At 37.7% G+C, this 12934-nt stretch overlaps 1 protein-coding gene across 5 annotated transcripts in view; it reads left to right on the plus strand.

The window, feature by feature from the left end:
* KIF21A (kinesin family member 21A) overlaps positions 1-12934 on the plus strand; it is an 85598-nt gene that overhangs the window by 27581 nt on the left and 45083 nt on the right. For all 5 annotated transcript variants that reach the window (XM_042816041.1, XM_042816045.1, XM_042816042.1 and 2 more), the window contains exons 2-7: positions 3304-3526; positions 4693-4875; positions 6228-6377; positions 7149-7283; positions 9399-9566; positions 11578-11693. In XM_042816041.1, coding sequence (XP_042671975.1) covers positions 3304-3526; positions 4693-4875; positions 6228-6377; positions 7149-7283; positions 9399-9566; positions 11578-11693 — 975 coding nt within the window. The remainder of the gene's footprint in view (positions 1-3303; positions 3527-4692; positions 4876-6227; positions 6378-7148; positions 7284-9398; positions 9567-11577; positions 11694-12934) is intronic.

A 12934-nucleotide genomic window follows, 5' to 3' on the forward strand; every position in this document is an offset into this window, starting at 1 on the left:
ACATCTTAGAGTGTGGGCGCTGCCTGCTTTGCAGGCAGAAGTGACCACATTAAGTCATGAGAGTGGGAAAGGTCTGGCTGTAAGCAGAAAAATAAGAAAGTTTTCCTATTTGATGTGTGGGGCTGGGAAGGGAGGAGGAAATTTTCCTAAAGGCAGTGCTAGAGCAGAAATCGACTCCCTGGATCGCACACTTAGTGCAGGTAGAAAGACTTCAAGAGCTATGAACTTAAGGTAATCCACTTGGATGATTCATAAGGTTTGAAAGGATTCATAAGGTTTGAAAGTAAGGCATTTGTGTTTTCTCATCATGCTAGCTTGTTGCTGAACTTATAAAGAACAAGAAGTGTCCCTTGAACACATCACGGGTTGGATGGTGAAGATCTCAACGGCACGTCATCTTTGGAAAGACATTCTGCTGGTTGGGTCACAGGCTTCCGTTGGCTCTGCTGGTCTCTGGAGTGGAGTCTTGCTGTGGTCTGATAGTCACACATGGGCACATGCAGCTTTCTGTTGTGCTGGCTTTTGTAACAGTGCTTGGAGGTGCTGCTCAGTTTCAGGCCAGGGAGCTTACTGGCAGGGCTGCCGTGGAAAGCTTTTCTGCAGATGGCAGCAGAACAGGTTGCTTGTCTGTCCCGTCATCTCTGGAAATCGTGCAAATCCTTTATGTTTAGGCACGCGGTTTTTCTTTGTGGTCATTCTGAGCCTTTATTTAGTATCAGGAGGGAAAAAATCATTTGGTACATTTCATAACTGCATGAATTCCTCTGTGTAGAAAATTGATTCTGAAACTTGAAGCATAAGAAAAAAGTGAAAATGTGAAGAAATGGTAATAATTATCAATCTTCATTTTACAAGGCAGTACTAAAAGCTTTTTGGATCTGCGGGTCGAGTTGGATTTTTAGGGTGCAGAAAAAGTTACTTAATTTTGAGAACATGTTTTCCATCTTGATCTTGTGAAAAAGTCATTTAGGCTTCATTGTACCAGAGGGCAGGGTGAGAGACATGTCTGAAACTTCAGAAACCCTCAAGCTTCATGCTTGGAAGAACAATTGATCGCTAATCCGGGGTGGGCAGTGCAGAGGCAAAAGAATGAGCATTTCATTGCTTTTTGGCTGATGTGAAGGCATAAAAATAAGGCATAGCCCACCCAGCTGGTATTTTCTAAATATTGTATGCTGTAGGCAAGGTGCTACAATGTATTTTGCTCTGCTTTGCAGTTGGGTCGGATGCTTTTTTGGAAAGGCATATGATGAGTATCACTTTGAACTTTGAAGACTATTGCTTTTTACTTAGAATTAAAAGCTACTTTATTACAGAATGCTAGTTAATTTAGAACAAAGTAACTTTATCACAAGCTTATGTATGGGAATGCCAGTCAGGTTTTATGATGAGTGGATGCTGCTGCTAGCAGATCGAGTTTGTTAGCAAAGGAGCTACATAACTCCTGATTTTGCTTATTTTGTTTAAAGAGAAAAAGGATGATTGTGTATAGAGAGAGAATCTGTGACCTATTTTATGTACTCCAAATGCAAATACTAGCTCTGAAATATTTATGCCTATTTTGCACATCCTATAGTCATTCCCCTCTGAAGTGTCACACAGTGGGATAAAATGAAGCTTTTGGCATAAAATTTCTGAGAAATACTCCTGACAGCGATGCACATCCCTGAGTTGAAAAACTGCTTGTCAGCAGTAAAGAGAAGATAGTGCTTTGTGCAGGATGTTAACTTGAATCAGAGTGTGTGTCTGCTCATATAATTTAAGTGTGCTGTGGCAGACTAATTCATTCAGAGTCTCTTAACAGCCAGCAGGCACTGGCACGGTCACAGTGGATCAGTAGGCAGTGTTTGGACCCTTATGTTTCCATTAGGTTCTGGAACAAGTTTCATGTGCCTGCAGAGGAGCATTTTGGCTTAGTTTCCTCTGAAAGGGGTGTAATTTGAGCTCTCTGCGGGTGCTCTGTGATCCAAACCAGCATGTGCTAGGTGAGGGGATCCTGGCAGTCTTCTTCAAAATGATGCAGCCACTCCAAACAAAACACTACTGTAGATGCAGCCTGTAAAGCTTCAGGTATGAAATATGCCTGAAGCTCTGCGTATACAGGTCTTCAACTTCAATGTGGCATAATTGAAAGTGGCAACAATGAAGGAAACAAGTTCCCAAAGTTTGATTTGAACAGAGAACCTAAATACTCTGTTCCCTGATTTTATTTGCGTGTTGCTATGCTGCTGATGTCTTAGTAGCCTTACCTTTAGCCTTACTTTTCCACTATCTTTAAGGCTGTACGTGTGTTTGAAATAATGTATTTCTTTGAGAACCTGGAAGCACTTTTAAAAAAAAAATAATAATAATAATAATAATAATCTTGAAGTTGATTCAGCAAACAAATTATTAGTTAATTACAGCTGGAATAATATGCTGTGATGTTGGCCACAGCTTTTTGTTCCTGGTAGTTAACTATTAAACAAATTGAGTCACAAATTTCCATGGTCTGCTTTAGTCACAGAGCTAGTTCATGAGTTCAGTTCTGACAGTGATGTGGAACTGTGGATGCAGGGAACCAATACATTTGTGATATATAAGAAGTCTGGGTTGGCTGTTCTCCTCAAACTTGTTTATCAGAAACTGAACAAACTGAAAAAAAAAAGCTGGAATTTCTCAGTAAGGAATTAGTGAGGAATTAGGACACTTCTGCAACTTGTTGAATATTGTTCTTTTCTTTGAAAATGTGCTTAGGTAAAATCAAGGATTACATGGAAGTGTTCTTTTCTGTTCTGAGAAGCAGGAAGGCTCATGTTTCTTCCTTTACTTTCTGTTATAGCAAATGGGCTTTCCTTTCAGATAATATGTGGGCTTTGGGATCCCTCCTCCCAAATTACTACTTTTTTTTTTTTTTTTTTTTCCGTATTTTTGTTGCTTAAAAAAAATCTTATTATAATGAGTACAAGAAGTCATCTGGATAAACTAGAATGTCTGATTTCAAGGTGTGAAACAAATCATGCAGGTTACTCTTCAGCAGTGCATCCTGTATGTACAGAAATATCCAAGGTTATGGGCTAGTTGTCAGCTTGAAGTTAAGAGGTGAACCTTCAGGGAAGATGCTGCTGTTTGCATAAATGTTTGTGTGAGTGGGGCTGTGACACAGTACTTCGGCTCAGGCAGCAGGAATCTTGCTGTCCTCCTGAAAAATGAGAATTTTTCAGTCAGTAAAAAAATACTTTTTCAGGTCTCTTATGTTGTTTGTGTGCTTTTCTTTCTAATGGTGAACTTTTAATGGCTCTTTTTTTGTTTCTTTTAAAACAGAATTAGACCACAGCTAGCCAAAGAGAAGATTGAAGGATGCCATATTTGTACATCCGTGACACCTGGTGAACCTCAAGTGTTCTTGGGAAAAGATAAAGCCTTCACTTTTGATTATGTGTTTAACATTGACTCACAGCAAGAAGAAATCTATGTACAGTGTATAGAAAAACTGATTGAAGGTTGCTTTGAAGGCTATAATGCAACTGTCTTTGCTTATGGCCAGGTAAGCTTTACAACTTTATTTAAAATATTTATTTTGAAATAAACACAAACTGTTTCTTGTAATTGATCTTTCTTTTAAGTTTCGCAGCGCACGAACCTGGTTTTGGTGGCTTGGTTTTAATGTAAACAAGATATTCTTTAGAATATTGTTTAGGAGCCTGTACAGATTGTGTGCTTAATGGCAACCGGAATGCAGCAGATGTGTATGAGTAGTAGGCTTGAATTAATAGTAGCAGTGAAAAGTTACTGTTTCAGATGTTTTGGGGAAGGGGATGTTTGGTATCTGTTAATGGATTCTGGAGAACTCCATGCTACTCTTTTTCTAGGGACCAGAATCCAGAGTCTTTTCCTAAAGAACAGATACCTCCCCCCATCAGTAAATGGGGCACAGTTTTTTAGCTGAAAGCTGAAGTATCGTTGAGCACAGAGAATACGTTGTTGTCTTCTGAATTCTCTTTAAGGAATTTATTACATGGAAGTTGATCTTAGTGGGAGGCTGAATGTCAGTACCACTGAATGTCTTATTTCAAGTTAGCTAGGTGAAGTCTAGCCCTGGTGAAACTAAGCAGTTGGTAGACCCAGTTTAGTAGATTATGTTTGACAACATGATACTATCTTTGTCTTGGACTTGACCTGCTAATTAAATAAAAACCCACACTATCTTATTTTCTGTAGGACTTCACTTTTGATTAAGCTATTTTCCTGGTCAGGGTACAGATGCTTTGTATAGGTTGAGAACAGTGGTAATATTTCTCCTGAGTGATATTCAGGCATCTTAATTAAGCAAACTGTTTAATGTACTTCAGTAGAGAACTGCAAATGCTGATTTTACTTAAAAAAAGAGCTTTAATCAGTCTCATTTGAAAACATTAACTATTCTTTTGGCCTCATATGATAACTTAAGGCTGATGTAAGCAGCTTAGAGGAAGCTTATAGGAGAGAGGTTAAGAAAATTTGAACTGGTCCCCACCTGTGTTGTATTTGATCTGTAGGTCAAATTTGTCCAACAGCTGCACTTTACACATTTTGTAAAAAGACATTTTTGTTGCACTTAGTATTGTAAAAATGACAAAAACTGTCTTTGTAATCTCTATCTAGTAATAGTTCAGAAATCACTTTTCACTGTGATAATCCGTATGTTCTAGTGAGTGCTACTTTTCTATTTAGACAGGTGCTGGCAAAACGTACACCATGGGCACTGGATTTGATGTCAACATAACAGAAGAGGAACAGGGCATTATATCACGTGCTGTTAAGCATCTTTTCAGATGTATTGAAGAAAAGAAACAAGCTGCTATTAAACAAGGACTTCCTCCTCCAGATTTTAAAGTTAACGCACAGTTCCTTGAGGTAAGTGTGATCTGTGCATGTGGTTGTGTGTATAACTTCATGTATTTTGCAAAGCAAATGAAATTCTTTTTTTTGGTTGCTACTTTGACCCTTCTTTTCTTTTCCCACAAGATGTTTTGAATTAATTTTCCAGATTTCAAAAGGAAATACAATATAGTTTGTTTGCTTTGTTGTTGTTGTTCTTTTAATTTATGAAAAGAGCCTTTTTATCTTATTCCAATTATCAGGGTAGCTTTCTTTACTGGGTTATTTTGAAGTGTAGAAATAATTATGGTGATTGTCATTTGTCCTTTTCTATACCACACATTTACTCATGGGAGCTATTGCTGTTGCTTGTCTATTATTCTTCATGAAACTTTCAAAGCAAGAAATCAGTAATGCTTTACATCTTGAACCATGCTTAGCCTGTTTGTGTAACTTTCCCATAGACGACTTCAGTTTTCAAAATCTGTTCAGTACACTTGGTTGATTTCTTTAATGAAAAAAAGAAAGTTAGCATAAAATACTTTGTGATTTTCAGTGGCATAGAACTGGGCTTCTGAGTCATTACTTCTTGCAATAGGCCCAGAGAAATCCCAGGTCAGTGCTGCAGAAAAGCAGTTCCCTTTGTTCTTGTAGGCACAGCTACTAATGAGAGGCTGTAACTCTCATGATCATTCTGTTCTGCAGCAGCTGTTGGTTTAAGTCTTACAGCTTTTATGCTGAAACTTATTCCAATATATCTATTTTCTAGATTAATTGCTTTGACTATAATATTTATGTTCTCTGCCAACATATAAAATCTTATGTGATATTAACAGGGACAATCAATTTCAGGAAGAGTTTGTTTTAAATGTGTAATATTTAGTTCAGTATTTCACAACTTTGTCAACAGTGGGGGGAGAAAAACAATACCACATAATCTTTTGTATTACCTAAGAGACAAGCTGTACGCCTTGTTATTGCTGAAGTAAACTAGGTCTTCCAGTGTTCTATACCTGTAAGTGTTTTAATTTTTAACAAACTGCATTGATTTGTCACTGTTAATCTTAAGCAGTGGTTTTAGTCCCTCTGGGTACTGTTTGCCTAGAGAGAATTCTGAACTTGAAGAAGGACAGTGGAAATGCTGTGTGAAAGAAGCTGTTGATTTTTAGGGTGGCATAATAGTAAGATGCCCAGATTTGCAACTGTTCCATCTGTCATGCTATTGTCATTGTAAGTTTGTGTTTTTCACAGCATCCTTTATTGAAAGCCTTGGCATATGGTGGATATTTAGAACCTTCTGTATATGCCATGCACATGTATATCAGTCTTTGGAGGAATTCTTTTCTTACATTATATAATTTTTTTTTTTGCCTTTTCTTTCTCCTCAGCTTTACAATGAAGAAATTCTTGATCTCTTTGATACCACTCGTGATATTGATGCAAAGAATAAAAAATCAAATATTAAAATACATGAAGATTCAGCTGGAGGAATTTATACTGTGGGAGTTACAACCCGAACTGTGAATGGAGAATCAGAGGTGACCATTGAAAATAAGTTTCTCTGTAGCATACTGAATGTGTTCTAAAAATGCTACCTGTATGTTTTGCTAAATGTCATTATACCTTTCACGCTTCATTCTTACTCTTCATCCTCATGTAGTAATGGTTGTAACACTTTTCAGAACTTAATTCTGAAGAAATCTTAAGAAGCAAGTATAGTTAACATTCTGTTCAATGAGCAAATAGAGATTACACTTGCTAACATCAGCTTTCTGCCTCTTAGACAATTTGGGTGCAGACTGAGTTGAAATTTTCTTTTGTTTCTCTAGACTGAAATGTAATGTCTAATATCAGTGTTCCCTTAATTCCAGAGACAGTCATTTGCAAACAGTGTTGTTCCATTGGAAAGTAAAATTTTGACTTGTATCCCAAATCTCATTTGTTACTTTTTCCCATGACAGGAAAAGTTTGCATGATGACTGATGTGAGGTAAACTGCCATTCAGAAGAGTCTGTACATTGCAACTCTGATACAGTGCCATTGTACTGTATGTTTTTGTACAGAAAGTACAGAAGTCGTATATTTGTGCTAGAGATGAATGGAGCATTGCCATCTCATTACCAAGGGTTTCTTTCAAAACCAAACGACAACAACAAACCTTATTTTAAAAATCTTACTATTTTTTGCATATAGGAATTGTTAACAAGGAGAAAAAGCTTACTTGTATCTAAACCAAAGCAATAGGTGTTACAAAGCACATTTTATTTAAATTGCAAGCCATGCAATGTCCTTCTTTGTCTGTTTTCCAGATGATGCAGTGCTTGAAGCTGGGGGCTTTGTCTCGAACCACAGCCAGTACTCAGATGAATGTTCAGAGCTCACGGTCGCATGCTATCTTTACTATACATCTATGTCAGACCAGAGTTTGTCCTGCTTTTAACACAGTACGTGTCTTTGCTGTGATTGTGTTATTTGCTGGCTTCACTTTAACCATTTTTCAGAATGTGAATATTGTTTTGGCAGCAATTGACATTTGAATTACACTTACTAAAGATGCTACAGTCATCATCATGCTCAATGAATTTGCTAAGCATTATAATAATTTGATTTAATCTGTGCATATGTAACCATCTTCTAGCCAGAGGCAACAATAAATTGCAGCCTCCTACATGAACCTGCCCATTCTCCTCTAGCGTTTTCTTCTGGATTTTGTTGCAACATACCCCAGTAACCAAGTTAAAATATAATTTGTATTTAATTGGAAAAGCATTTTTAAGTGTCTTAACAGTTAGTCGGCTTAAGGTTACAGTCAGCTAACTGAAAGTGCTGGCTATTCCAGGTGAAGTGCTGGTTTCCAGCAAGGAGCAAGAAAAAAAAAAGCATAAGATTCTGACAATTAGTGTTTTTATTTTAGTTATATCAGTTCATTGTTTAGGTGTGTTGTAACTTCATGCAGTTATTTCGTTGAACTCCTGAGTATGTAGGTATATAGATAATGTGTTTTTAAGCACATGGAACAGTATACTGGATTTGTAATAATTTTCAGGGGTGGATTCTTTCTTTTATTTTTTAACACTAAAAATAATCATTTGCAGGCAAAATGAGGGTTGCCCTCTGGTCCCCTGTGGTATGTAGACCTGCTTTAGACCTTGTTAGAAGCACTTCTTCCTGCATTGCACATCAGAACTGTGGACTTGGTGGTGAGAGCAGTGGTCTCCTCACTTGGAGAGGAACTGTCAGGGTACCTGAATCACTGTGTGGTGGAGGTGTCAGATTGGAGGCTGTGCTTGAAGCTGCCCACATCACTCACTGCATGGCTCAGCCAGGGGCATCAAGAGCAGCCTGCCTGCTGTGGGCACTCTTCAGCAGCTGGGATGTTTCAGCTCAAATACAGAGCCTTGCAGGACTCTCCTCTGGCCCTGGCTGGTTTGTGAGAGAGGCTGGCGTGAAGAAGGGGAGCTGGCTACTGCCTTCTGCTTTGTGACAGGCTGTGTTTTCGTCCTGTTTTTGAGAGTTGTGAGCAGGATGGTGTCAGTGTCTGGAGTAGGACACTTGGATCCTGACTCTTTACAGCTGTGAGGGCAGCACCCTTGCCTTTCCTTGCAGCATTCAGGAGAGCAGAGGCCAGGCACATAAACACAGCCTGAATACAAATTTATACAAAACCTTTATGGACAGCCGGGAGAAATCCTGCTCAAGTTTGCATTGTTGCTGCCTTCTGTAGTGTAAGTTTTGGGAGACTTTTATTGTGAGGGCAGCAGCTTCTCCAGGGCTGCTGGCACTGTGCTTGTGTTCTCTGGGGTGGATGATCAGGGCACCTGCATGCTCATGATAAAAGCTAACTTTATTACTGTACTTTGGAGTATGAAAGGAAAGAAACTAAGGAGCTAGTCCCTGCTCATGGTGCATTTCCCTGGCAGACTAGCTGTGCTGCCTGGGGTGTGCTGGAAGTGTTTGTTCTTGCTGTCCACAGAGCAAAAAGAGAGGAAGGTCCAGGCCATCCTATGATTCTATGATAAGCTCTTCTTTTTTCCATGTTCCTTCTGCTGTCCTTATTTCCTGGTCAAACTGAAAGTACTGATGGAATGCTGGCTGCTGGGGAAACTGGCATAAAAAATGTGTGAAGTAACATTGAACACACAAGTCACAGTGAAACTGATAATGGGGATTGGAGAGATGTAAAATCGAAGTAACTTCAGCTTGTTTGGCAGGTTTACAAACTAAGTTTTTCTGCAATTTTGCATGGTAATAATGTCATAACCATTTCATTTAATATTTTGTAAACATCTGTTTATCCCCCCAAAAACCAATTGTAGGCCTTACTTAGAAATAATAGATATTGACTAGCATCTAGAGGTGGGTCTTAAAGACTGATATGTTAGTAAGTATTACTGAAACAGGTTTTCTCAAGAAATGCTGTTGCTATTACAAGAGAATTAGTACATAAGGAAGAGATAGACATTACAAAAAGCTATTCCTGTAAATAATTGTTGATTGAATTTTGTGATTGACTAGCATAAAGTATCTTACCAAGCTTTTTGGGTTCTCCTTTGTTTCAGGATAATGCCACTGATAACAGGATAATATCTGAATCTGCTGAGATGAATGAATTTGAAACTCTTACTGCCAAGTTCCATTTTGTTGACCTCGCAGGATCTGAAAGGTTAAAGCGAACGGGAGCTACGGGAGAAAGAGCAAAAGAAGGCATTTCCATCAACTGTGGACTGGTAAGATTTTGCAATTAGTTTCCATAGGCTGTTGGTACAGACTGTATTTCTCAATCCCTTGCTTCTGATAATTCCTAAAAGTAGAAGTATATCATGTGCAAATGAGGCCTGTAGAATAAAATGTAATAGAACAACATATTGATTCTTACGAGGTTCTAGCTTGCTTACAATTTCTGGGTTGCACTAGATCCTAACTAGAAAGTTACGCTGCTTATTAATTGTTGTGAAGTATAGATAGTTAAAATACCTTGTGGAGTTCCTTTCACTTATTAGTTTTTTTAAATTCCTTCAAGACTCGAACAATTGAGGAAAATTTGCAAGTTGTTTGCAAGCAGTAGAGGCATGGAAAGCATCAACAGTGGGCAAATTCAACTGATAATTAAATGCTGGTTCTATGTTACTGTTATGAAATGTAGTGTAAAACAACCCTAGGCAAAACATTTCAAAGTGGAAAAAACATTTTAATTGATAGCATCACTTCATTTTTTTTTTTTTATCTGTGTACTGGCTCTTTATGCATTTTTTTTAATTAGCTATTAAATATTGTGCTTATGAGTACATTTGAAAAGTAGAACTTGTGGTTATCAGTAAAGACTGTGGTTTTGCACCTTTGTTTTTAGCTACTTGGCTGTGTGTAGGCTCTTTGAAGACTCAATAGCACAAGTTCATTTCATGTTTGAAAACATATTGAAATATTTTTTTTTTCCTGGTCTAGTGTATAGTATCAGGGATGCAACAGGAATTTAATTGGTGATCCTCTTACTATCAGGATAGTGGTTATATTTTGTAGTCAGTGGAAGAGGATTCACTTCAGTTTCATCATTGACATAAGCACAGAGTCAATGGAAACCTGGGCTTTTAGTAAGGCAAATATATCCTTAAAGAAATGAGATACAGGATGTCCAAGGGTGAAAATGAAAGTGGCAAAAATATTACTTAACATAAGCACAAAACTTTCATATTTTCCCTGAATTCCACCCCTCAGCTTTGGGAAATACAGACAAAAGTGGTTTAAACAGTTCCAAACATTTACGGGAAGTGGAGTACATGCGTTTCTGTTGTTGTTGGATACAGTAAAACAATTGCAAGACTGTATTAAGAATTGATGGTGCAGAATGCCACCTAGAGGAATGTGTTTTAATTTGCATGTGAATAATCCTGTTAAAATATGTGGAGTTGTGCATTAAAAATAACTTCACAGGCAAATGTTTGGCTGATTATAAACATGAAATAAAGCTTTTTTTAGTAGTGCGATTGCCATCGACTACATAATTTAAAGCCTTAAATAGTTGAACTAATTTGCATTTGAAGATTTTTATCCATAGAGCAGTAAATTCTGTTTATCACAGTAATGCTCTGTGTATTATTCTAAGCTTATCATAAAGCAGCTTGATAAAAAATAATTTTTAAAAAGAACATGGCTGCTGTTAGGGACGTAGATGAGCTGTAATAGTCATTGAAACAAAATGTTTGTTACCTAGAATCCTAGAATCCTTAGAGTTGTATGGGACTTTTAAAGGTCATCTAGTCCAGCTCCCTTGCAATGCACAGGAACAGCTGCAGCTCCATTAGGTGCTCAGAGCCCCATCCAGGCTGACCTTGAAAGTCTTCAGGGATGGGATGAAAGGGTTCCACCACATTTCTGGGCAATCTGTTCCAGTGCTTCACTACGCTCACTATAAAAGACTTTTTCCCTATATCTACCCTAAATCTACCCTCTTTCATGAAGTAGTTCTAAGTTTAGTTTGTTACTGATGTGAGATATCAACAGACAGTGCACACCATTGTGCTAATCTCTTTTCTCCTGAGGATACAAGACCGCAAGTCATTTGATTCACTGTTAGCATGGAAATTTGTAAACTGTACAACATAAAAAGCATTTTAGTATGTTAAGTTTTGTGTGTTTTCTTGTTCTTCCACAATTTATGACCTCAGTTTTTAACTTATTTTAAAACAAATCTACTCAGGAATTGAGTTTAACTTCTGTGCTATGTGATTTGGTGTTTTATAGCTGGCACTTGGCAATGTAATAAGTGCACTGGGAGATAAAAGTAAGAAGGCAACTCACGTACCATACAGAGATTCAAAGCTTACAAGACTACTCCAAGACTCTCTTGGGGGAAACAGGTATGAAAACATTGTACGTGCTTCATTTTGAATGAAAGTGAGTGAGTACATCTTCCAAAAGTAAAATAACCCTTACACCTGTCACCGTGATAAAAAAAATAAATCTGTGCTGGAGGGACTCCACAAAAAAAAAAAAAAAAAAAAAAAAAACCAAAACACTACAGTCATAATAAAAAATGCTGGCAATGCAAGGAAATACTGTAATGGTTTTTGCATCATTCTTTTCACTGCTGCTACAGCTTTACTAAACATAAGGCTTTGAGTTGCTTTGAAGTTATTGTTTCCAGGTAAAGGGTAAGTCCATCTTAGATGATGGGTGTCAGAAATGTTAAATCTGTTACTGTGTTACAGCGTTATTAATTACAGCATATTTTAAAGCTTTCTGCTTCAAGCAGAGATTTTTTTTAATTGCTTTTTTCCCCTCCTACCTTAATTGTTAAACAATATTAGCATTTGATATGTTGCAGCATAGTAATATACAGGAAGCAACTTTTCTTTCCTCACTGCTGTAAAATTCTTTAAAATATGAAGCTGTAAAACAAAACAAAACAAAAAAACCAGAAAAACAATGAGAACAGTATCAGAATTCTCTCTAGAGAGCTTTATCTGAGTATTGCTTTTTTAACTTCTTAATCTGAAGGTTTATGTTAAGATATGTCCTTGAAACTTTTGTCTCTGATTTCCCTTCACTCCTGTGCCTTACCTGCATATAGTTATGCCATTATTTTTCTTAGAAATGGGTGATACTAATAACTGGATTATTAGTACCAATCCTCTACCATAATTGAAATCAGTCACTATGGAGGTGACTTTTTTGCATTCGAGGGGCCAAAGCTTGGGCTTAAATGTTACTTTGCACTTACTTGCATTTACAAAAATAAATACATTTCATATTTTGAAGTCCTCATAGATGCTGGCTTCTGTTGAAGCTAGGCCTTGTAGGAGCTGGATGAAGGCCTAAAACACAGATTTTGCAGGTCAGGTGGTATAGCTAAGACTGCATGTCCTTGTGGGCACTGCCTCACTGTCTTGTCTGCTCTGATCGCTGTGAGCAGGAGCTTGGTGTGGTCAGTGTCAGGTTCCAGGCACAAAGTACCTTTTTTGAACAAGGCAGCTCAGCACGCGTGCTGCCATCTCTGACCATGGCCTTCTATCTCAGGATATTATGTATGTGTCCAACTATCTGATGGTGAATTAGAAGCCATTAAAATGAAATGTCTGTATCACTAGAACTGTTCTTG

This window comes from Centrocercus urophasianus, unplaced genomic scaffold, assembly GCF_019232065.1.
Source record: "Centrocercus urophasianus isolate 14NV4802_14NV808 unplaced genomic scaffold, USGS_Curo_1.0 seq_15, whole genome shotgun sequence".
In the NCBI taxonomy this organism is placed as follows: domain Eukaryota; kingdom Metazoa; phylum Chordata; class Aves; order Galliformes; family Phasianidae; genus Centrocercus; species Centrocercus urophasianus.